This window comes from Athene noctua, chromosome 1 (assembly GCF_965140245.1).
Source record: "Athene noctua chromosome 1, bAthNoc1.hap1.1, whole genome shotgun sequence".
In the NCBI taxonomy this organism is placed as follows: Eukaryota; Metazoa; Chordata; class Aves; order Strigiformes; family Strigidae; genus Athene; species Athene noctua.
Window position 1 is genome coordinate 112,909,555 of NC_134037.1, and position 26,204 is coordinate 112,935,758.

Consider the following 26,204-nt stretch of genomic DNA (forward strand, 5'->3'; position numbering starts at 1 on the left):
AAACAACTTGTATGAATTGTTTTCATAGCTAATTCAACAGTATTACTGTAAGCAATGTATCAAAAAGTAATTCATTTAACATACGTAAAATCCATGAAGGAAAAAGATAACTAAGATTCACTGTGAACATATTTTAAACTATTTTCTTACAGAATTTTCATGGGTATGATAAAACTCAGAAAATATACTGCATCAGCAATCATGTTAATGTTATTTAAGCAATCTGAGCTAGAAAAAACACCATTTAGGTGAATGTGCAAACCAAAGCATTATTCCAGTCAAAACCCAGATCTTTTCATTCCAAACTCTCATTAAAATCGTGGCATCTCAAAAAGAATCAATAACCTAGATATCTCGAAGTGCTTTGGCCTAACCAAAACTGCAAACCACTCATTTAAGAATCTACCTCATTCAAACCTGCAGATGGCACCATCCTGGAGAGCAAGTTAACATGCATCAGTAAACAGGTTTTTTTCCGGGATGTACTTTTACTTGTCAGTATGTGCCATACAGGTTATTGTATTAGTCTATCCTGAAGGTGACTAAGAAGCACAAACAGCAGAAGCTAAGTGTTCACTATCATCAGAAAACCAACTATAACATATACCGAGATTATGTTTTCCCCTTAAATCCTACAGACAAACACATGTGCTGACCTTACACTAATGTGTATGGGGTTTAGAGCTATATGAAGTCAGGATTTATTTGTTTATCTAATAACTGCTAGTAAAATTTCAATGGAAACCTATACATGTTGGTGCAGTATAAGGATGAAGATATGAAAACCCAAGGAGGTCAAATTTAATCATTCTTGAGAATAAACTCAAGTCTCCAGAACACAGCTGCATACGTTAGTCTGATAACATCAGCACCAAAACACAAACATATGTATAAACAGACAGATAAGGGAAATAACAACAGCAGGAATTTAAGAGAGACCAGTGAATGACAGAGCATGCAAAAAGCAGGTGTGAGAACACTTTTTTTTAAAAAGTCCCTGGGCATATGTCTTTTGTTGTTCCATGTCATGTACTTACGACCTCCTGCAGTAGATTATACATTAACAATGATTCTAGATAGTTGTAATGCTTCTTTTTAGATAGAGTACTGCAAGTAGATAGTAAATTCAGAGAGTACTGCAAGTAACTTCAGATAGGACTCCAGACAGCAATTGCATTTTGGTTTAGCTTTGCTTTGTAGTAAGAATATTAAAAACTATTGGTCTGTATTTATTTTGAAGTGCTATCTCACAGATTTGATGCAGACTTTTTTTTTTTTTTTTGTGGCAGCAGCCAGAACATACTAGAGTATTATCGGAAAAAAAACCACAAAGCACCTGTTTATCTAATAAGCTCTGTATACAGCCCTAAGCAGCTTCAGCAGTGTCTTGCCCCGAATGAAAGAAGTAAGAGTTTGTAACAGGAAATCCATAGCTGGATTTCACAACCTAAGCCTATTTTGTAAATAAATGCTTTAAAAAGAAAATTAAAAATCACCTCTCTGTACACCCTTGAGGATGCTTTTCCCTGCTATCTGTTGGTAACACCTCTCACAAAACACAAACAAAACCAAACAAAAATCCCCAGTCTCCAGTTTCTGATTAAGCAATATTCCTGAATTACAACAAGCTCTTCAACACACCCAGCACACAGACTGTTTCCTGTATTGGTTGTTCATCATACAAAACTAATATGCAGGAGGATCTAGGTATCATCATAATGTGTGACATCCTAACCAGGCTTCTGTCGGGCTGTAATATCTAGATAGCTGGTACCTCCATGAACAAATCCAATCATTTTTCTGGGGAGGAACTCATAAAGAGTCAGGTTTATGAGTACAAGTATTTGCATGGTGAGAAAAGCTCCAACATAACTGGTGTCTCACCATTCTAGTTTCAGGAGAACTAGAGTATTGAAATTTTTATTTTTAACATGAAATTCCATTCTGGAGAAGAGTTACATTCTTAGAGGTGTTCTGACTAATGCTTACTATGGAGAGAAAGGCAGTTAAAAGTAAGACTGGTATTTTGTCACCAGACCACTTTCATCCAGCATAAATTTGACACTTAGGACAAATTTTACCCTTTGCTGAACTTGAGCAAGGAAACACATATTTATCCTGCTTATAACCCTTTCTAGTTTGTCAGGAACAGAAGGTTGAGAAACACTACATCTTGAATTAAGAACACACAGGCATTGCTGTACCCATTCTCCAGATGTTAAACATTCCAAATCAGTCCCACGTGCAGAACAACACTACACTGATAGAAAGATGTCCTGGACCCTGACATGTTTTGGTAGATGAGGAATACTTTGGCTCATCTTGCATAAAGAATTTATAAACAATGCATTTTCTGGGGTTTCAATGCAGTAAGCAGCAGACTGCATGAATATCATGCATCTCATTTAATGAATATTTAATAAAAACATAAAACGTTCAAGTGCAAATTTATTTTGTATGGATGCTTACTGCAAAAGCATACTAAAACAGCATGAATAACGGCAATGGACAGATGATAAAACTTAAATGCAACAACCTGGTAACAACTGTAACAGAAGAAACTGAAGGACATAAATAAATCAACATGCACAGTATTTATGTATACATATTATGCACGGTAAACTACTTCTATAAAGCCATATCATTCACACAGACATGAAAATGCATCGGAGCGTAAATGCATGCCAGGCACTCTTTTTTTAAAAATTATTCCTGCAGAAGGGCCTGAAGAAGCAACCAGGAGTATACATTCAAGCAAAATTATAACATCCAGCTGTAACAGAGCCACAATTTACATAGACTTGAAAAAAATTTAGGGTTGGATTGACCCTGACCAGCTGCCAGACACACATCCAGTCCATCTCTTACTTTTCCTCAACAGGACAGGGGAAGAAAATGAGATTAAAAAGCTCATAGGTCAAGATACAGACAAGTATCTTACCAATTACCATCATAGGCAAAACAGAGTCAGCTTGGGGAAAACTAGTTTGTTGCAATTAAAATAGTTTGGGATGGTGGGAAACCAAACTTGAAACACTTTCCTGCCCCTGCCTTTTCCCCAGGCTCAACTTCCTTCCTATCACTTGTGCATTTCTAACACCTTTACCTCTCCTTTGCCTTGAGCATCACATGGGGATGGCAGCTGAGACCAGCCCATAACAGCTCTTCCCTGCAGCTTCTTCCTCCTCATGCTTTTCTCCTGGTCCAGTGTGGGTCCTTCCCATGGCTGCACTCCTTCAGGATGAGCCTGCTCCTGTGTGGGCTCTCCACAGGCCACAGATCCTTCAGGATATCTCCACCCCCTCCAGCACATGGTCCTCCATGGGCTGCAGTGTGGATACCTACACCACCATTGTCTCCTCTCCTCAGGCTGAAGGGGAACCTCTGCTCTGGTGCCTGCAGCACCTGCCCCGCTCCTCCTTCTCGCACCTTGGTGCTCACAGGGCTGTTTCTCACACCATTTTCCTCACTCCTCACTGCTCTTTTACCTTTTCTTACACATGCTTTCTCAGAGGTGCCCCACTTGTGGCTGAGGGGCTCAGCTGTGCCCCAGCCTCTCCTCACAGGAGCTGCACCTCCAGCACACACACCTCCAGCACACACCCCCCCCTCCAGCTCCCAAAACCTGACCACAGACTTTCAATACAAAAGCTAATATTTCTGTGTCTGTCACTCCATAACTAAGTATTCAAGACTGAAACTTTTTGACTTATGTTGTGGTTTAACTCCAGCCGGCAACTAAGCCCCACACAGACACTTGCTCACTCCCCGCTCCCATGGTAGGATGGGGAAAGAATCAGAAGAATAAAAGTCAGAAAACTCATGGGTGGAGATGAAGACAGTTTACTAGGTAAAGCAAAACCCACACATGCAAGCACAGCAAACCAAGGAATTCATTCACCACTTCCCCCACCAGCAGGCAGGTGGTATTCAGCCATCTCCAGCAAAGCAGGGTGCCATCACACATAATTGCTACTTAGGAAGACAAATGCCATCACTCCGAATGCCCCCCCCTTCCCTTTTCTTCCCCCAGCTTTACATGCTGAACATGATGCCATATGGTGTGGGACAACCCTGGGGTCAGTTGTGGTTAGGTGTCATGACTGTGTCCCCTCCCCACTTCTTGTGCACCCCCAGGCTGATCGCTGGTGAGGTGAGAAGCAGAAAAGGCCTCGACTGTGTAAGCACCGCTCAGAGGTAACTAAAACATCCTTGTATTATCAACACTGTTTCCAGCACAAATTCAAAACATAGCCCCATAGTAGCTGCTATGAAGAAAATTAACTCTACCCCAGCCAAAACCAGCACAACTTAATTGTATTTTCCTTGAGGGAGAAAAATAAAAGACTAAATCAGCAACCTCACAGCTCTTCACTGGAGGAAAAAAAAACCCGAACAAACCCACACCAACAACAAAACCAACACAAAACTAAACAACAAACAAAAACCCAGCTTGAGTTCTCATTGGAAAAATGAAGTCATCATCACTGTGATTGGAAAACGATTATTTCATATGGGTCCCATTGGATGGCGCTTTCAGAAAATCAGTAATGGCATACTCGGAAATCTCCTGCAGCATCTTCTTTAACCAATGCTATGCACCCTTCAGCATTCACTTTTAATTTCTGAACTCCTTCCCATTCCTTTTAGAGCCAGTAATGTTTGTGATACTCGGTGGTGTCACCAAAGAACTGTCATTAACTGATATGTTTAATGATCTTCATGCAAGGTACCTAAACAAGTGCTAGATAAGCTGTAGTTCTTCCCTCCACATTATCGTGCCATTACTCTGGCATGTTAGCTGATCAAAATCTACTTGTCTATGAAGCTTCCCCCATTTGACAGAGGGGAAGAGACCTCATTTGGGGCATTTCTGGAAAGAATTCATGACTCTGGTGTTTAATTTAATCACTTATTTCAGCAACAAAACTGTACAGAAAGTTTGAATCTAAAGTTTTGAGAGTTGAGTGATTTTTTTTTAAGTTATGCTGAAGCATTCAATTTTTTAAAGCAAATTATGCAGTTTGCATCAAACTAGTATTCATTTGTTTAAAAATTGACTTTAACCTGAAAAAAAGGGCTAAAACTGAGCATATCATTTTACATCAGAAAAACACTTTGATTTAAAAACCTGAACACTGTAGAAAAAAACTTTAATTTCATACCTTTCTTGCCAAACTAACTTTTTGACTCATCTGCCAGACCGAAAATGTCCATTATTTTCTTTTTTGCATTGTAGGATTGAGTTTCACATATTCAGGTCTTCAGAATTCATTGCAATACTAAGATACAGACCCTGATTGGCATTGTGTTGGAAACTGGTACCAGGACTCCATTAAGGTAGGATATTAATACATTCAAGTGCTGATATTTATCAGGTAGGTCACATCCATACTTTAGATACATGGAAGAGGTTCTGACCCAACAACAGTACTCATGGGCTGCAGAGTCAGAAGATGAACCCTCCCTTCTGTGGGATTCAAGACAACATCACCTTCCAAGTGTCCAGTTGTGCAACTATGGACACCCTGACTGAATAGCATAATTCCTGATCTGGATTGGCTACATTTAATTCATTTCCTTTGCCATTTAAGGTTTTAGTAATTATGGGCCCCTAAAAGGCTGCTGGAAGGCTAGCTCACAGAGGAGCACAAGGACAGCCAGGAGCTCAGATGTCATGCCTTGTGATTCTGGTAATCTCAAAATCTCATTTCTGAAGAGAAATCAAACTTTACTAATAACTCCTCCAGGCAAAATCCAGCTGGAGGTACAGCAAAATTTCCTGTGTTTCCAGTAAGACTCATTAAATTAATATTTCCGATGTAAATGGCTTTTAGGAAGCTAAGGTGGAAAACACTGATTGATTCAACAGCATTTTAATATATTAGGAAATTCACTTCTGGTGTCAATAGGTAAAAGAACTTTGAATTTTGTTCCGATGTGTTTCACTGTTAGGAAAAAAAAAAAAAAAAGTGTCTGACAGACAAAAGGTCACAGGTCTTGACTGAGCAGCTACTGAGACAGTCTGCACACTCAACTAGATAGTCATCTTATTTTCCAGTAGGTGCTGCCTGCTAAGAACTACAATACTTTTCCACAGGCATCTAACAACTGAAAATACAGTTCTTAGCATTACAGAAGAATGAAAACTGAAAGCTACTTCTTTCAAAGGATTAAAGGGAGATTAAGTGTACAGTATCTTTTCACAGGAGGTATCTCAACAAAACTGTTTCCTTACACTTTGAAGAGATATCCATGGCATAAATTCAAGTAATATTTAATATGACAATATTCTAGTTTGGCCAAACTGCACATAACACAGAAATTATTTGAAGAAAGGGGAGGTAGCAGTAAGCTATCTCCACATTTCTCCAGTCTTTGGAGTAATGCATTTCCCATGAAAAACTGAAACTCCTCTCATGATCACTTGGATGCAACCTCAGACATCTTTATCCTCAACATGGCATTGACATTTGGAAAGTGGTTAGACACTGCAACTGCAATGCTGCTTTGCCATACCCAGCTATGAAATGGGAAGATAGAAGGTAAAACAGTCACAGCTCCCCACCATATGATTTCAGTGCAGGCTAGCAAAGATTCAGAAAAACAAAGAATAGGAAATCAGATTACAAAACTCTATCACTAAATCCAGACAATTTTTAGCAGACATACAGTAGGAATCACATACAAGTCAAAATGTTTAATCAATTAGACACAGGACAGAAAAGCCATGAAACAATACTGGGAACCATCCCTGTATCAACTCTCTATACTACTCTTGATTTGAAAGTATACATTTACAATGGACAGATATAAAAATGTATATAAAACATTCAAATGTTTTATATAAAAAAGCAGTTATAATCCATCGCTACATTTCATACCAGAACTTTCATTGATTTTAAAAGTGAATTAAGAACAAGCTTTATTAATAACCAATTGTGCATACTGCTGGTTGTTTGCTTATTTTTTCAAATTATCACTTAATGACACTTAGAGAAACCATTAAAAATGCATGGCAGTTATTCTAGCCAGTATGAAGTGTTTCACTTCATTTAATGACTAAAATGTAATTACCTGCATAGAAAAGCACAAGACAATATGAACATCAATAGCAGATTTTAACGTGAATTTTGCATACTGTAGATTATTATATATATATATATATATATACACATATATATAAAATCCTGAATAATGGGATATGCATAACACAGAAAGACATGATCTGTGTCACAGAAAGGATTTGGACAAAAAGCATATTTTATTAAAGCACTCGCTAGTGCAGAAAGAGTGTTTTTCTTATATTCTAACTTAGAATTTGCCTTGTTCCCCACTGAAATCAACAACAATTTTAATATTCACTTCTTTGGAGGTTCATTTAAGTCCTTAGGGTCTGATCAAATGTCCAGAATAAATATTTCCATAGGCCTTAGCTGATTTTACAATCCTACATAAGAACTATATTAAGCTTTACAGCATATCTAGCCTTCTTCCTGGCAGTAATTAAATCATAAAATAGTTCTGGCTGATTCTGTAATGATTTCATCATGTGCCCATGACCGATTTAAATCAAATGTATACGACTGAATGCTCTGGTCTTATTAGGCAGTAACAGTGATGGGACCATAGACTAGAGAAATAATATTGTCCAGATAGAGTAAGTCAAAGCTATTTATTGACAGCTGCAATGTTTCTTTACAGAATAAGAAACCAAAAGTTTTAACTAAATTCCAAGGACCTGTGTCATGTGACAAACCAATCTATTACTATACAAACAAATGCTGTCTATTTATTTCTCTACCTAGCAAAAGAATTATTTTAAAAGAGAAAATAAGATGATACTGGGGATACTTTTTTTCTGAGAGCCAGGTTCCTTCTGTACAATCTTCAAAACATTAAATATGGATTGAATAAATAAATTATGACTAACCAGAGTCTAGTATGTTTCTAGATGTACTGTTTTGTGCTCCATTTCATGGCAATTTAAAATTCAAACATTTATCCATTACATCATCTTCATATTTATAAAGTCTTTCAGAATGCAATGCAACCTAGCGAAAACTACACTGAAACAGTATGTAGATAAAACCATTAAAAAGGATGACTGATACAATAAAACAAGACAGCCTGAACTGCTACTTCTGTACTAAACATCAGGAATTGGAAACTTAGCAGTAAGAGCAAAATAATGGCTTTCTATTACATACAAGGGGAATTCTCTCTGCATAAGGTGTGTACCAGTGAACCTAGAATGATCTCAGGACACATCACTGTGCTGGGTTTCTGTTTGTGGCAGGATTTTTGGTAACAGGGGAGGGAGCTAGAGTGGTGGTCCCTGTGAGAAGCTTCTCGAAGCTCCCTAGGCTCCAAGTCAGACTCACCTCTGGCCAAGGCTGAGCCAACTGGCAATGGTGGCTGCGCCTCTGTGATAATGTATTTAAGAAGGGGAATCTGGGAGGAGTGGTGGGGGTTGTGAGGAGGACACCTATGCAAACACCGAAGTCAGTGGAGGAAAGGAGGAGGAGGCGGGGGGAGGTACGCTGGAGCAGAGACCCCCCTGCAGCCCGTGGTGAGAGGGCAGGCTCTGCCCTTGCACCCATGGAGGTTACCAGTGGAGCAGATGCCAACCTGCAGCCCGTGGAGGACCCCAGGCCAGAGCAGGTAGCTGTGCCCAAAGAAGGTCTGGAATCTGTGGGAAGCCCATGCTGGAACAATTCATTGCTGTGAGGATTGCAACCTGCGGGAGGGACCCACAGTGGAGCGGTTCATGAAAGGCTGCAGCCCATGGGAAACAATCACACTGGAGGAAGTTTGTGGAAGACTGTCTCCCATGAGAGACCCCATGCTGGAGCAGGGGAAGAATGTGAGGAGTCTTCCCCATGAGGAAGAAGGAGCAACAGAGACAACGGATGATGAACTGACCACAACCCCCATCCCCTGACCCCCTGCGCCACTGGGAGGAGGAGGGAGAAAAGTTGAGCCTGGGAAGAAGAGAGGGGTGGAGGGAAGATATAGCTGTATTTCTCACTGTCCTAATCTGATTGTTAAATTAAGTGATGGTGTTTAAATTAAATTCTTCCCCTAACGAGTCTATTTTCCCTGTGACCATAATGGGCGAGTCATCCCTCCCTATCCTTTTCTCGATTTCTGAGCCTTTTGTTTCATTTTTCCTTCCCATCCCTGAGAGGGAAGGAGTGAGCAAGTGGCTGCATGGACCTCAGTTTCCCTCTAAGCTCATACCACAACAGTCTTGCACACAGCTTCTCCTCACACTGACCTTTTAGAAGGCCAGCCTATACCCTTCCATTAATGGAACACTCACTGGAACTTAAAATTAAAAACTGTAAGGCTATAAAGTATTTCCTCAAATTTTTTACCTCAATTTGACGTTAATTTGTTTCCCAATTACATAAAATAGGATTACTGGATTGCATATATAAAAAAAAAAATATGCAGGCACTTGAAGACAAATTTAAGACTTAAGTATGAAACCAATAAAAAATATGGAATTATGATAAAATCTAATAAATTATTAATTCAAGTGGAGCACAGATTATCTGCTTTATCAGCTAGGATTGAAGTACTGATAGCAACAATAGTTTCCTGTTATCTCACTTAAGATCAGTTATTTTTATTTTTTTTTTTTATTAGAAGAATCTCCCATTCTTCCCTTTCTCACATTCTTTTCTTCCTTTTCAGCTGCTATTGTCCTTGCCCTCCAAACAAGTCTTCACAGAAATTCCAAGGAACAACTTGGGGAAAAAATGAGATTCATGATTCCAGATCCACAGAAGAAATAAAAAGCTATTTCTTTTCTTCCCACCATCATGTAAATACAAATCCCTGGCTCCCTTCCCTATCAATATGGTGTACACAAAAGGATACAGCGTGCTGGAATAGATTCTCTAGCAGGAGCTGAAATTGCCGTTCTTGAGCATCTTATTTGTCAGCATACCCAGAAATGCATTGCACAATCCATTCTTGTAATATTTAAGCAAATTCTGAGTAAGAAACAAGATTAAGTCTTTATTACACATAAATCAGCAAATAAGGAAAGTTGCACTCACTGGCTGTTAAAGGCAAACAGCTACACTGTGAATGGGAACTTTCAGTCTGAAAAGAGCCACTATTGTTACAGAAAGATGAAGATGCAGTATCACAAGATTAGCAGCTACCAGCTCCAGAAAGCTTTTTAAAATAAGTTTCAATTTCAGCGGTCACATTACACTACCTTCTTCCTCCTTTATTAGAGAATAAGTCCATTATGAGATAATCATGGCTAGCCTAACATGAGAACAAACTATTTAAGATCATGAGCAACTTATTCTGAAGGAGTTGGGAATCATTTCTCAAGGGTTTCTTCTTATTATTTTATATGATCCTTTTACAGAAAAATGCTGTACAAGTGTCTATTCATTCCAAAGATCCAGGGAGCTGGTGAACCATCTCAAGCTCTTCTCCAGGAGAAAATGCTGCACTCAGAGAGACGACAAGGGCGGTAAGACTGGTTTGTTCCAACCAACTAATTTGGACTACCATAGTCTCTATGTACTATCAGTACATAGTTTATCTCAAAAAGACACTACACCTGAAATCCTAGGCAAAGTAAGCACTACTTGTATCCGACATACCGGTAAAACGAGTATACATTTAAGTAAACTGAAGTGCAAAGTAAAATTCCACCTGAATTTAACAGCTAAAATGATACAAAGTCATGTATAATACCACATTGCAGAAGCAGAGTAGAAATTTGGAAAAGCTTTTCTAGGTCCTGTTTTATTTTACACACAATCATTAAATCAGTTGCCAATTACAAGTGAACTTACACAATGTAAATCTTTGATCCCTCCTCACCATCTCAGATTAGAATAAAATTATGAGATTTGCCACTCGAATGACAAACAGGGAACACTAGATAACATATAATTTACTCCATTTTGCTAAACAGCAAATTTAATTCATTTCTAGAATGGCTGAGACCATACAATTTCTTCACTAATTTTCAGTTCCTTTTATTTAATGACACAGAGTATGCACTGTAAAAGCAAATTTGCAATTGGGGAGGGAGAGTTAAATGAGGTTTTAGGAATTATGCCATGTTAGGGTATGTTAAATACTAGACTGATAGAAGGTGAAAATAAGTGGATCTTTTTCCTATGAGCAGTCATACCATTAAAAAGTAGGTTAGAAAGTCCTGCAGTTTATACGATAGAGATGTCTTTCATATAATTATTCAAAACCCCAGAGGTTGACATCGCAACTTCAGAGGCATTATTGTTAAATTAAGAATAAACTGCAAAATGCCAAATATATGTAACACTTCTACATCCACAGAAGAAACAACTAGTTTTACTCAACATTGCTGTTGCCTTAAAACTCAATGAGGGACTTTGGTCGGATGTTGGGAAACCAGGCCACCACTATACTGTCAAATAATAGAGGCTTCAGTTACTCTGCCAAGGTAAAAACTGTGATGAACAATTTACCAAAGGCCTTTCCAGGCCTCAAGGCTCCCACTGACTTTGTACTTAAACTGCAAAATACAGATTTTCAGCTTTCAAAGGATCAGAAGAGCAGAGGCTTCTGATAGCTTACAGATTGCTTACAGAAAGCAGAGTTGGTAGAAAAATTGACAATAGTAGAAATAATGTTTTCAATTTTTCCGTCTGTAACTATAAAAATTCCGCAAACGCAAGTTTTAAAGGGAATCTGGTTTAAGCGATGACACAGGAAAGGTAAAGTTCTTCCTCCCCATCCCAGGCTGGCTCTCTTCTGCCTGCATCTTACAGGGGAGAGCTGCACAAAAATCAAATGCAGTTCTTGCAAAATTTGAAAAGAATCGGTGTCCTGGATAAAAAACTAATTTCTGGTCTGCTCCTTGGACAAAGCAATACCATCTTACTCCTTGCTGAGGGTTTTCCAGAAGACTTGCATTCATTTTTTTCATTATTGTAAAAAAACCTGTGGATTACGAGAGGAGGAAGTATTTAAGATTGCTTTGACTTTGTTGGTATTATATTTAACATACATTTCAAATCAGAGAATATGGAAGAAAATAATTCCAAACTAACACATTACATGAATTTATTGTAACATGTAGAGAAAGTTAACTAGTTAAATGATCTGATAAAGAATGTTTCCAATGCTAATAACAAACTTCTGAAACATCAGCTGAACAACTCTTTTACAGCACCACACAGCACTACAGGATTAGTGCAGCATGTCCTGGGGTTTGGATACAATTAATAAGCAATTTTCTGGTCCGAATTAACTCCTGTTAAAAGAAGCCCTGTGTAACAATAAGTTTTCCAGAGACGCAGAGGGAAGGCCACTTCAATGGTATTACATGCATAATGAGCCATTAAAAAAAAAAAAAAAGAAGAAAAAACAAACAAAAAACCACCCCAAACATTTTGCACTAGTCTGAAATTGTTACTACAGGAGTATCTAGCATTTGTCTCAGGAATAAGAAACTCAGCAATGATTTGAAAAATGGAAACCAAATCAAACACCTTCTAAAAGGCATTATACACAACTCACATTTTTTCAATCTGTGTCTAAAATTGCGTCATTGAAGAAATGTCTACATATAAACATTGGGAAGAAGTCTCTTGGATCTCTGTGTTCGTCCTCAAAATGTGTTTGGAAGAAGCTATTTAAAACTCTTAGTCTTCCTATAGACATGGTAAATTAAATATGAAAGCAATTTTTTTTTACCACATTATCCAGCCCACTGAGGATACTATCATCTAATAAAGAGAGTTCCTCTCACATTTAAAACAAAGAGGCACGGTCCCATCTTGATTTGGGGTAAGAACAGACAACATTCTTCTCCGGAAAGAAGAATCAACTACAGATGTAGATTAAAAAAGACACAGAACTTGTGTATTTTAGACTGGAGGCAAATAAAACATTATTAAGTAACTATTTGTATAACGATAGTGACTCCTGTTAATGCCATGGCCATAAAGACAGCTGAACAGTCTGCATTTTACAGAGGAAAACACCCCTGGGTATTTACACAGAATTGCAACCACCTGCATACAGTTTGTAAGAAACATTCAAGGGCAGATTCAGAGCATTTGCACATAATCATGAAATGATTATTCCAAAATCAATAGAACACACTCAAATGGCTTCCCAACATACATAAAACCTTGATGGTTGTGATAGTGCTGTTATTGCATAATCTTTAAGATGCAGTATACCTTCCTAGAAACTTTTGGACCCATTACTTAAGTTGGGTTTTTTTTCCCTGTTGTTTCGGTGCTGCCCTCCACTCCCCTCTTCCCTTTATCTTAGATTTTCTCCCTCAGAGACCATTCTTATAGCACAGAAAATTCTGCTGAGAGGCAAAGGTAGGCAAAGTCATATGCTGCTCCGTGTTCTTGCTAATCAGCAGCCACTGCAAATGCACAATCACATCTGAAGATCTGAATAGGCCTTAATAACAAAAAAGCTCTATTTCCATTCTGTGCACAGCAGCCAGGTGTGAAAACAAAAACAGAAATGGGGACACATTAAGAATATGGATAAAAGGCTAACTGAATTTTTATCTTGGAAAAAGGTACTAAACCCTGATGAAATCTACAGAAGGCTGACCGATTATATGTCAATGTATCGTGGCTATTTTTTTTTTTTTTTTCCCTTTCTGGCATGCTAGGACTGTTTTTACTGGATTTAGGAGTTACTCTAATATAACTGCTTGCTGAAGGACCGGTCAGTGTATTGGCATTATTGTTTGTTCTTAAATTAACACTCACTTGCCAGGACAAAAGAACAAAGTACAATTATTTTTGTAATAGTTTGACAGGATACAACTGTTTTACATAATCCATCCCCCACCCCACGCCCCCCCCATCAAAATTTAGGCCATATCTTTTTGGAGCACAGGAGTTATTTGCTAAAGAGCTCTCTAGATGTAAGCAAGGGTCTATGTCTGGAGAATACGACACCAGGGTTTTGTGTAAGCAACTACCACAGATACACAGATGGTAATTTCACATGTGGCAGTCTCAAAATCTGGATTTACCCAATTGCAAACATAAAAGTATGTAAGCAATTGTTTTGCTAATGAACGCAGATCGCTATCGACATAATTAAGTTATAAAGGAGCAGCAGCAGCTACCTGACAGTGACTTTTAGGAAGGAAGAGTTACTGAAACAAATGCCCTTAATCCATTTCAGAGCTCAATCATTGTCACTGCAAAGCCACTTTGTGAAACAAGCCTGCTTCTATAGCCTGAAACAGCTTCTTAAACACATAGTAAGAGATCAGTGCAATATTAAAGCTCTTAAACCTATTTCCCCCACACCTTTTTCCATGATTGTCTAAAGTTTACCACCATAAAATGCATAAAGGAAGAGACAATTTAAAGAAGCTTGGTGGATATATTGTTGTTTCAAGTAACAACTGCAAGCTTTCCTATATTAAACACAAGACAATTCTTTCAATCACCTCCTTCTTTACAATATGTACCAGGACTTGACAAGATGTACTCTAACAGAGTTTAATTATGTTCTAACATACTACCAGTGAGCTATATCAAAATAAGGCATTCAAGACCTACTCTTGATACTAATTTTTCTTTAAATGAGACTTTAAAAAAGTGATAAGTAGATTTCCTTGCCTGACCATATTCTTTAAATTGTATTTAGCAATCCGCACTGATTTATTTTCAGCTATGAATATATAAAAGAGGTACATCTAAGTTTATCTTTAAAGGATCATTTTAGGCATGTTGTAAAAATATAAAAGATTTCTAACTATCAAAAAGTCTCCTTATCAAATCTGAGAAAATCCAAGAAAACTTCTGCAAGTGACAAAATAATCAATATTATATATGTTATGCATTTAGTTTTTTGAAGACTGACTAGCTTTTTTCATTAATTCAGTATTACCTACTGATCTTTATTTTTTCAGGTCATAAATCTTTGAAACTACTTGATAAGGAGGCCTCCCTACTGAGATTACCAATAGTGTTTTTATAGAAGCAGCCTGCAGTAATACTGTAAAAAAGTGAAAGAAGATTAGCAGAGTATAAAAATAATTGGACTCTAGTGCTGTATTGACATTTTAGAGGAAAGATTTGCTGTCATGTCTGGGCCAAGTTATCTGCTGGTAAATTCCACTGAAGGCAGCACATTTACACCACTGATACTTTATCCTGGTGTTTATGCAACAATTATGCCTAAGAAGGTAAGAGACTTACAGTGTTACAGATAATTAGACATATTTGGATCATTATATGCATCTAATATAAAATTAAGATCTCATTTCTCACGTGATGGAAAGGGTAGAAAAAATATAGGTAGAAAGAGTGACACTGTCAGAAAAATTAATTCCTGTTAGAAGCATTAGATATTAAAAAGTAATTTCATGTAAAGAATTTGTCTAAAATAACTACCCAACATACTTCAATATTTATTATTACTGCACAGGAGCTTGTTATTATTTACAGTCTCATGCCCTATGGATATGATGAAAAAACCAAGCAGCAACGAAGTAATCATCCAAAGAACACTTACATAAAAAAACACAACTGAAAAAATAATTTAACATATCTTACAAAGGATAATCAAAAGAGAAGGTGAGATACTTTACCAACAGACATAGTACATAACTTTCAGATTTGCCCCTCTTCCTTTTTCAATAATCTGATCTGCATGCAGGGTCTAAAGTTTCTCTACATACCAAGACATGAAGATTGGATTCACCACTGCTGCTGTTACTCCACTAAGCTACTAGCCAGAGAAAGCAGGGGAAGAAGCAAGGGAGTCTGCATCCTGGCATCAAATGTTTCAGCAAGTGGCATCTATTCTCTATGAATTTCCATCTCCTAACCAATTAGGAAACAAATGCAAGACTGAAGCCTGTGTTGACAACAGCAGGAGCCGCAGGCTGGTTCCTTCTGCACAGCTTGAACACAACTGTTGGTCCCACACAAAACTACACAGGAGTCAGGAGCAAGGAGCATAACTGGATTGACTATTTGAAAACAAAAAACTGCAGTGCAGGACAAATTCTATGCTAACTCTAGGTATAATAAACCCCTTCCATTCCCTTCAGAAGAAATAAGAAATTTTTGTTCTTCCCTATAGTATAAAATAAATGAAAATTTGCTTCAAATCATAATTTGAACACAAATGTTCTTATTAGCTGCCTCCACTTTTTTGCCCTCCATCCATGCCTCATGGGTCCCCTGTAATTACTGCTCAGCTGTTTAGACATCCAGCCCCAGAGGCCAATTAGGTCTTACATTTACTACATTAGGAAAATGCCATGGTGCAGTAGCCAGAGTGACAGGATCACTATACATTCAGAACATGTTTGTACCATGAGTTCTATAAACTAGTAATTCAGCCTTCTACAACCCAGTGCTTTCTTTGGATTGCTGAGTTTTGCTTTTCTCAAGTCTCTCTTCATTTTATAGCATCCTGAGAAAATGAGTAAGGCCCTTTCTGTACCATACACAAAATATCTGATTCTGAGTACATGTCATTAGAGTTCTAAAGCCATTTGATGACTACTCTGGATACCTTCAAATTATTTAAAATTGAAGAGTTCTTCACAAAACCCACTAGCACTCATCACCAAAGCGTCAGGTCAGTTATTATGTTCATAAAATTATTTAAACCTTTCTGAACTTCCAGGGAAGAAAGAGAATTACTGCATCTGTCAATCAAGAAAACATTCTGTAATTGTTATCTATTTTTCTCCCCAAGGCTCCAACTCCCTGCAGATTTGATAAGTTTTGATTGCAATCCCTATAGCATTCAGTTTTGGTACTAATAAGAAGCTGTGTTTAAAATATATTAGAATCCCACCCCTCAGTGCTATTGTTGAGGTATTCAACATTCAGTTGAATTCAGTATTCAGATGAAACAGTGGTATGGTTGTAAAGGGTTTCCAATAAAAGTTATGTCCATCATTAAAATTCTGCTTACCATTAAACAAGAAATCTGCAGACTACCTATTCACTCTTTCCTAATTCTCTTCTACTTGTGCTCATTTTCATTGGATTTCTAAACTGAATTTTGGAGGTAAAACACACTTTAACTCCATAATTCGATTATTTTATTATTCAAGGATTATTTGTTTACACATTAGTCTGGGACTACGGAGACAACATGCACACTGAAGTTATTTCCGTTTCATAAGCAAAAGCAGGCAGTTTCACCAATCTGCTGGCCACAGAATTACAACTGTTCCATGTATCCAAGGACAGCCCATGCAGCTCGTTTTGCCTGGCTATGTCCCTCTCAGTTATTTCCTTACTCCCCCAGCACAGACTCCATAAGCAACTGTTCCATTATGCCATACAAAAAACACAGACTGACTGATTTAGGCAACTTTAGTATCTCCATTTTTATTTTCTTTCTTCATCTTGCACTCCTGCCTGTTTGTGCAGCCCCCAAGCACAGCTGAACAACAGCTGCACTGGCTCCTCAGAATACTGTAATACAAACAACGGAGAACTTTCAGTCATTCTGTTGGGGTTTTTTTTGTCAAGAGGACGCTTATCACAGTAAATGACCCATTAAATGACTAAATATATTTGCCCCTGTAATAGCAAAAACAGTTTCAGAGGAAAGAAGAATGCCTGCTAAAGATTCTATTGAAAGTCAGGAATTTACCCTGAATTTTCCAAGGTTGTTTCAAGAGAAGTTATATATTGACCCATTTCTGATTGATGCAATAATCAACATCTAGATGTTTTTCCCTGACAAGTGAGTAGTGCTAGGACAAGACAGTTTTGAACATTCCTTGGCTTCACTCAAGACTCATAAGATATTAAATCATCCTCTTCATGTCATCAATTTTTAAAGTTTTATATTTGGAAAAGCACGTTTTCATTCTCTTAACACTCTTAATAGTTTTGTAAAGTATCACCTCCCTACAGCAGAGTAACTTCCACCTGACCTACTAGATCCCATGCCTACTCAGTCTAGTCCACCAGTTTGTATGTTTTTCCCTATAGTCGCAGCTGACATAGACAATGAACTATGGACCAAACAAACCCCAAATCCCTAAGTGGGTAGCTGCAGGATAATTCTGTATTTTGGCTCCTATACACCTACATCTTTCTCTCATTAAATGAGCTGTAACTTGAGTAGTGACCCAATTCTGCTGAATCTTTTATTGTTAGAACAAAACCAATTATGAACAGCTCCCAACAAAGCTAAATCTTTTTCACATTTTTCTTAAAACACTCTGCTCATTTCTGATACACTTAAATTTAATTCAGTCTCTGTAGACCTCACAATTCCTTGAATGTACACAGATGAATGCAGAAAGATTAAACATTTTTTTACCGTGACCTACAACAATGTGCTGAAACTTTAATTATTATGTTAATTCAAGCTATGGGCCCAGTGGATTTATTATATCCCAGAAGAGAATACAATCTACTCTGAAGTGAGATGTGGGCATTAGCTGTATCTAAGTATTTTGTCTACAAATATTTAGGCAGAGCAACTAATGGCTATGCACTAAATAAAATATTCTTAAAATCTAATCCCAATTTTGGAGTTTTTTCCTCAAGTAGTTCCTCAGAAAAATTCTGAAAATTTAGTTTCTTGCAGGAGCAAAAGCTTGTGTCTTGGCCAAATATTATCACCCCAAATTACAGACTTCTGAAGCAAGATTGGTATTCATTAGACAAAGATCTTTATTATACTTGTCAGGACTTCCTATCTTAGGCAGATATACAGCCTTACAGGATGATATTTTGGAAAAAAATCCATTTTCCACTGCAGGACAGGATTGGGTACTCTCCACATGATATTAGGAATCGGAACAAGAATATCCAACCTTAAGAATGGTGCATTTGGGATAAAGATGTCTTATTATTAAAGAGAAGAAATTTCCCAAGTCTTGATGTTTTAAAGGACCAGCACTGCAAGAAGTATCTGTTACTGGAAACTGAGGTTTGACCTTTTTCCTGAGAGACGGTACAAACATTTCTGATCAGCTATCCCTCACATTAAATTGCCAGCCCCAGTTTTGTTTAATTCATCTACAAAAATGCCCATTTTTTTTTTAATTATCCCCAGACTGAGACAATAATTTCCTTAATTTCCTTTAGCAACAGGGTTGAAAAAAATCAAACTCAGTTTTTAGATAGTTTAGAAGAGAAAAAAGTGAAGAACCTTGATGGAGTGAACTTGTCAGACAATTGAACCTTGCTGACTACATAAAACACTTCTAAGCAGTGGAGCTGGATGTAGCTTATATAGTCTTACTTTTCCTTGGTTTGCTACATCAGAGTATTTTCTACTGAAGTATCATAAAAGCACCTGTGTTATACTTGGGAGTAATGTGACTTTCACCAATTTCAGGCTTTATTACTACCAAGCAAGCCAGGGATTTTTGTCCTGTGGTCATTTTTGATTATACATTTGAAATGCTTACTATCACATTGCCTTGATAACCATCACAAAGACAATTCCATAATTACCAGATGCAAATCTTTGTTCTGAAAAGGAAAAAAAAAACCAAAACCACAAAATAATGATTTTATCAATATTTTCTGAAGTCAGTGTAAATAAATTGGCCTAAAAGCTTTCAACCTGAGAAGATGTTAAAGCCCATGAATAGCTCAAGTATAATTTGGTATTATTTTTAAGTAATGTATTCATAAGAATATTTTGTTTCCTGTATTACTTTTAACATTTCCCCTGAGCAAGACCCCTTTCAAAGGATTCTTACACATTTCTACTCTATTCAAGTCTTATTCTTAACAATCTGTCCAGAATAAAGGCAGCATATCCCTCCCATGAAACTAAAAGGCTTATTAAAGCCCAGCTCTAATACAAATCTGGTTATTTTATTATTTGCTTAAATTCTTCAAGATCTGAACTGGATCACACTACAAGGATAATCTTTGCAGTTTACAGAACCTTTACAGTTTAATTTACTATATGAATGCAATGTAATTCCCATTTTTACATACATTAATATATATACACAAACATAGATACAAATTTATATATAGCTTATAATCAGGGAAGACTTTCTTAATATATTTTAATTATATCAGTTGCTGCTCCCCATTTCAGTAATTTTTTTAGATACCTAAATAAAATTTTAAAAAAAAATCAAAGTGTTTAAAAATATTCTTTTTAGAACATACAGTATCATCTGGTATAACTTCCTTAAAAACATATGGGTGTTTATTATTCTTGCTCAAAAACATAAACACACCTTTTTTTTCCCTTGATAGTGCAAAAAAATCCCAAAAAGATGTTTATTCCACAGCTAAAGAGAGTTACCATGGTAACTGAAAAGTCACTAAGGACTTACTACCAAAGGCCTTTACAAGTATATACAAGGTACAGTCATTAAGAAGTATTGTAGAGTCTTTTATGGTTATTTTAAATACACAGAACTAGCAAATTCAGTGTCGATCATTATAAATAAATGTTAAAAGCATACATCTTGATTATTTTTACAGTAAGGTGCACCTTACAGAGAGGCTCATTAAGTAAAGGTCATTTACTCCAAGTTACATAAACATAACAGGATACCAGAAAATGCGTTACTGTAGGAACCTTGTTAGACTAAATTTTCTCAATTAACTATTTTGTTGTCATGAAAAGGATAACTTAAGCAAAGTATTCATTATACTTCAAATCAAGCAACTCAATTGACATCCTGCCTTTGAGTCTGACAACTTAATGCAGCAAGTTAGCAAAAATAACCCCAAACAGCTATGGTGGTGTGTGAGAAAATACAGTCAAAATACAGTCTTTCCTTAAAGCTGTTGCGTGTATCCCAATACACCACTTCCATATATAATTAGCCACCATTACTTGAGGACTATAAGCCATCACATAACTATATATGATTTCAGGGGAAAAAAAAAAAAAAAAAAAAGAGGCTCAAGTTAGACTATATGGATATGAGCTTAATATTTTTCAGTGAGCTAAAATTACTAGAACAGAGAAGAATGCAAAGTAAACTTCATTCAGTGAAACTACTGTTCAAAAATAAATGAATTATCCTGGCAGCAAGAAATAAATTTTGTATCATATATTCACAGAAAACTCAGAGTTGAAGTTTTCTTTTCTCGATTGTATCATCACAAAAGCAATCTTGTAAGGTGTACTAGAGTATTAGCAGAATTCTGTATTAGCTATAACCCAATTCAAACAATACTATTGAACAGTGTTTTACCCACATACTTCTTGGAGCCAAACCCCAAACTTTCATTGGCATTCATAGGGCTAGGGATGCCATCCTTCACAAGGGGTTGTAAAATTCAGCATAATTGATATCTTAATGAACTAAGTTCTTAACCTTTCCTCATAGCTGATACCTTGTGGTATTCTACTCTGTTCATGGCAGTAGCTGAGCAATTCAGTCTGTAAAAGGAAGACAGGCTGGAATTTGGTTAGACACTGGACCTTTAACTAGCAAAGGAAGCATGAACAGCTTTACTCAGTCCTCCACTACACATGCTTTTATTCCTCTGCCTTTCTACTAGCTGTAGTTCTCATTCATTTTCCAAAATTCCCAGCCCCTGATTCCAAAGCCTGCAAAGTAATTCAGGAAATTTCAATTACAAACAAGAAACTGGCATAGAAAACAAAATCCCACACTAGCATGCTTGTCTTTGAGTCCTTTTAAAAAAAGTAAAATAACCACATACTTCTATGCTACATCCTATCAGTCAACGCACATCACATCCAGGCCTTGCAAATTTACACCTCACATTAGGATAGCACCTAGAGCACTCCGCTAATTTTTAGGGTTGTATTTTAAAAGAAAACGAGGCTATTGTCATAAGCCCTTCACTGAAGTTGTGTAAAGATGAAAGGATGTTCATTTTAGCCTATACTTCATAAAATCCTTTGTATTTTTGGTCATAGTTTCAAGATCTTTAAGATTTGTATGGCAGTAGTGTCCAGTGTTGACAGTATATAGTGTCACACAAACATGCCACCTCACCTAAGCAAAATGCCTAATCACACTTCTGAATTCTGCAGTTAGTCACCCTGTGGCACCTGTGTCATGTTTTAAGTATATGCACGTCAATGCAGGGTTTGTTTCTAGATATTAGAGCTGGATTTATCTTCTTACTGAGCAGATAGATGTGAAAAACTAACTGCAGGGACATTCCGGTCATATGATAGTTGTAGCACAACCTTGCACGTCAAAATATTAACATACAAAAGTTTGTAAGATGCAAAGTAGAAGATTTATCCACTCTGTTCCATGGAAGAACACTATTCTTACATTCAAGAACTATGTTATTTTAACTAACATATAAAGATATGTTTTGGTAATTTATCAATCCTAAAATAGTTAACCTCTGGGGATTTTAGTATTTCTTTTTACATTACATTATACCTAGTTATTATCAGAGCAGATGGGAACATACTGAGGGGGCAGTTACATGCCACAGCACATCTTGGGGTCCTACTTACTTATTAATCCAGACTTGGGACCCATCTGGACCTCCTGGAGCTACACATTACAGTCCGTGCCCCCAGATTTATTTCCTTCTTACATGTTGTGAGGGAAGACAGGAGACACCATGTGCCTAGTTCTCACCCAGCATGGAGTAAAGGACTGAATCACCCATCTAGACCCCACTGCTGAGAAAGATTTCCAAATCTCAAAGTTTAGACACCAAGTCCAGAGCTCATCTGTAAATCATTAGTCATATGGAAAGAATATTTTCTACAATCTTTCCCCCCCCTCCAGATATCCTGAGATATCCTACATGTAGCAAATGCACTAAACTTAAGAACTGAATTCAGACCCGGTAATTTATTCTCAGCACTTCGCATTTCACTTAGATTTGAAAATTACAAACTGTTGGTCCAATTTTTGTCAACATGTTTTTAATTAGTTCTGAATTTATGACAATTAAAGCTCACAGTTACTTTTAAAATGAAGTTATAGAATTTTCCTTAATTCGTTTTCATTGCTCAGCAATGTGTACATTTTCATTCACCATAGAAATATTCCATCCTCTGTTTTCTGCAGGGAAGGCACTACCATTGGTGCTATCATCATTTTTTTTTCCTGTGAAAATTATTGCCTAGAAAATAAACTGAAAACAACTCTTGGGAATGCTGGCCATGCTCCAAATTTGACTGGCTCCAATTGTGTCTCAGCTGACTCAAAGACCCCAATGCAGTCTAAATCTTTTTTTTTTTGGGGGGGGGGGGGGGGAAAAGCACACCATAACACTGATTTTGTATTACTTGTGTCTGCAGCTGCAGTTTTGCTTTTAAGCAGATCACATTATTTATTATTCCAGGGCCATATACAGCACAAAACAAGTGACAGCTGTAGTTCACTTAAAAGATGAGACACCACCCAAAAATAAATTGGCACTTCTCAAACTTTTCTGGGGGCAGGGAGCAAAGGGTTGAAGAATGATTGTCTCTGTAATGAAGAAATAATAAATTACAAAATTGTATGTATTAGAAGAGCAAGACTCAGTCTCGTATGCCTCAACCATGCTTCTTCTCACTTGCTTTCCTTTTCCAGCAGGAAAGTAATTTTCTCTTCAGAGGTCATCTGTGAATTTGTATTGTTCATGCACCATTTCTTCAGCGAATGGCTGTAGACTGATCTATACTTTTATGAGTATCTGCAGACTACATGTCTTAATCTGAAATCGCAGCACAACTTTCTTCCAGTAGAGTGCTTTTAAATATATATATATATATATATATATATATATCTGTAGCGGTGGTTGAAATTAATAATAGAGAACAGGGAAGTCTAATAACAGAGGTACAGTATGACAAGCTGTTTTCTGTTTAAGCTAACATGTGTACTAAAAAAATGACATCTACCTAGATGATTTCTTTTGTAACAGTTCTAAACTCAGTTTGCTTGTGGGGTGTTTCCTCCCTCTTTTCACTTGTTATAATATTTTTTTCCTTTAAAGTAACCTTTGTACACCCTAACAATAAAAGAAGAACTAAACCACTCTTAAAAAAATTCAGATATTATAATTAGCAAAAATAACTTTATGATAGGCTATTACTTTTCTAGTTTAACTGTTACTATTAAAAATATCCTTGCTCTAATAGCTAAAATTACTGAACAATAGAGAAAGCTGAATGAATTCCCCGAGCCCAACTGTAACTCAACGCTTAAAAAAATTTACCATAAGTGAACACCTAACAGATAATAAAAATATCAAATATACATTAATTTAACTGTAAAATCCGTTGCTTATTTTTCACAGTCTGTGTTCAAGTTAGATATGATTTTTTTCTTTTTTTGCCCAGGTAGATTCAGTGTCATTGTTCCCAGTTCATTTTTTGCTGGTTAAAGGTTAACCCTTTAAATAATGACTGTGTGTCTCGGTTGCTATATGCACTCTATCTACACTAAAACCTTAGGATTTAAGGATGTTTGTTACAAATTAGTCTGTTAACGTCTTATAACTGCATACTGACATGACTCAATTCATAAACAACAGATTCATCTGCTTGCCAATGACACCAAAAGTTCAAGGAACAATTAGCGAGTCCTCAGCAAAACTATATTCACTTAACAGCTAGCTTATAACTACATATAACAAACATTAATAACACCCTTCACTCCTCAAAACCCTCTAACCATGAAACACACCCATAAAAAAAACCAAACCAAAACAAAACAACCAAACAACAAACCACCATACCCATATCTTTCTTGCTAAGGATCTCATTCACATATTCTAGGTCTAACAGAGCCTTTAATTGACTTGTAATTGAATCCCAACAATAAAAGGTGATAACATCAATTTTCTTTAAATGTTCCCTTTTATGCTTGTGTACAGAAACATAATAGTTCCCGATCACTTATTAAAGAGGACTGTAAAGTCAGCAAAGCACTAGCCTCAACACACAGCCATATGGGAAAGCCTTCTTCCCAAGAGCATTACTGCCTTTTGTTCATGCCTGTCCTGTAATTGGTGCAGTCAAGTCAGAGTAATGTGCTGGAATTCTGTTGTTCTCTTCAATGCCTCTTATCAGAGCCAGATTTTGTAATGTGTTTGTGTGATGGTTTGACTCTGGCTAAATGCCAGGTATCCACCAAGTCGCTCTATCACTTCCCCCCCCCCTTCCCTTTGTTTTCTCAACAGGGTAAAGAGGGGAAAGAAGATAAACTAACCCTTGTGGGTGAAACAAAAGCAGTTTTAATATAAGCAAAGCAAAGCAAAAGTCCGCGCGCGGAAGCAAAAGCAAACAGATTTATTCTCTACTTCCCATGAAGAGGCGATGTCGGGCCTTCTCTGGAAGCAGGGCTCCAATACGCGTAGTAGTTGCCTCGGAGGACCAAGGGTGACCCCACCCCCTTCCTCCTTTTTCCCAGCTTTATACTGAGCAGACGTCATATGGTATGGAATATCCCTTTGGTCGGTTTGGGTCAGCTGTCCTAGCTGTGTCCCCTCCCAAGATCTTGCCCACCCCGTCCCACTGGGGGAAATATCAGAAAGAACCTTGGTGCTGTGTAAGCACTGCTCAGCAGCAGCCACAACACCAGGGTGCTATCAACACCCTGCAGCTCCCAGCATAAACCACAGCACCGTGAGGGCTGCTATAGGGGAAAACCGATTCCAGTTCAGCCAGACCCAATACAGTCTCCACCCCTTATTCCATACCATTTACGTTATGCCCAGGTCCCACATAATATTCATTTATCTATTCCATAAGCTTTCTTCACTTCTTCAGATGTTCAGTGTCTTGGCTTCCATCTGTCAAGATAGATGCTCAGGACAGAAGTATGCTTGACCGTTGGACTCCAGCACCGGCTAGGTTTGGGTCGTCATTGCACGTGTCTGGTTCACTCTTCATCGTTCCTACTTCCTCCATCACTTCCTGCAACATACAACTCATCCCACAGATTACTTTCCCCCCAAGGTTAAATGTTCTTGAGGCACACACTGAGTAGTCCCATCCTCCCGCATTACCCACCAAGTACATCCAGGTCCCTGAGCAAAGACAATCCCACGAGTGGGCTTGCCTTTTCCCAAGGGAGGAGCAATCCACACTGCCTTCCCCAGCCACCTCCCTGTGTGTACTACAGGGACCTTATCTCCTCCCACAGTATGAAGGGGGTTTGTTTGGGCAGGCCCAGGACGGTTAACAGATCCTCTGGTATTAATTAGCCAAGTGGCTTCTGCTAAATTTATATCCCAATGCTTCCATCCCCCATTGTCCAATGCTTTCAACATAGTCTTCAA

At 37.5% G+C, this 26,204-nt stretch overlaps 1 protein-coding gene across 27 annotated transcripts in view; it reads right to left on the reverse strand.

Annotated features, from left to right (window-relative positions):
* Window positions 1–26,204, reverse strand: part of NRXN1 (neurexin 1) — a 740,630-nt gene that overhangs the window by 479,368 nt on the left and 235,058 nt on the right. Inside the window, exon 1 of one of the 27 annotated variants that reach the window (XM_074897428.1) lies at window positions 15,608–15,721. The exons of the other annotated variants lie outside the window; for them this stretch is intronic. Coding sequence (XP_074753529.1) covers window positions 15,608–15,617 — 10 coding nt within the window. The 5' untranslated portion in view covers window positions 15,618–15,721. Of the gene's footprint in view, window positions 1–15,607; window positions 15,722–26,204 lie in introns of those variants that run through there. 27 annotated transcript variants of the gene reach the window in all.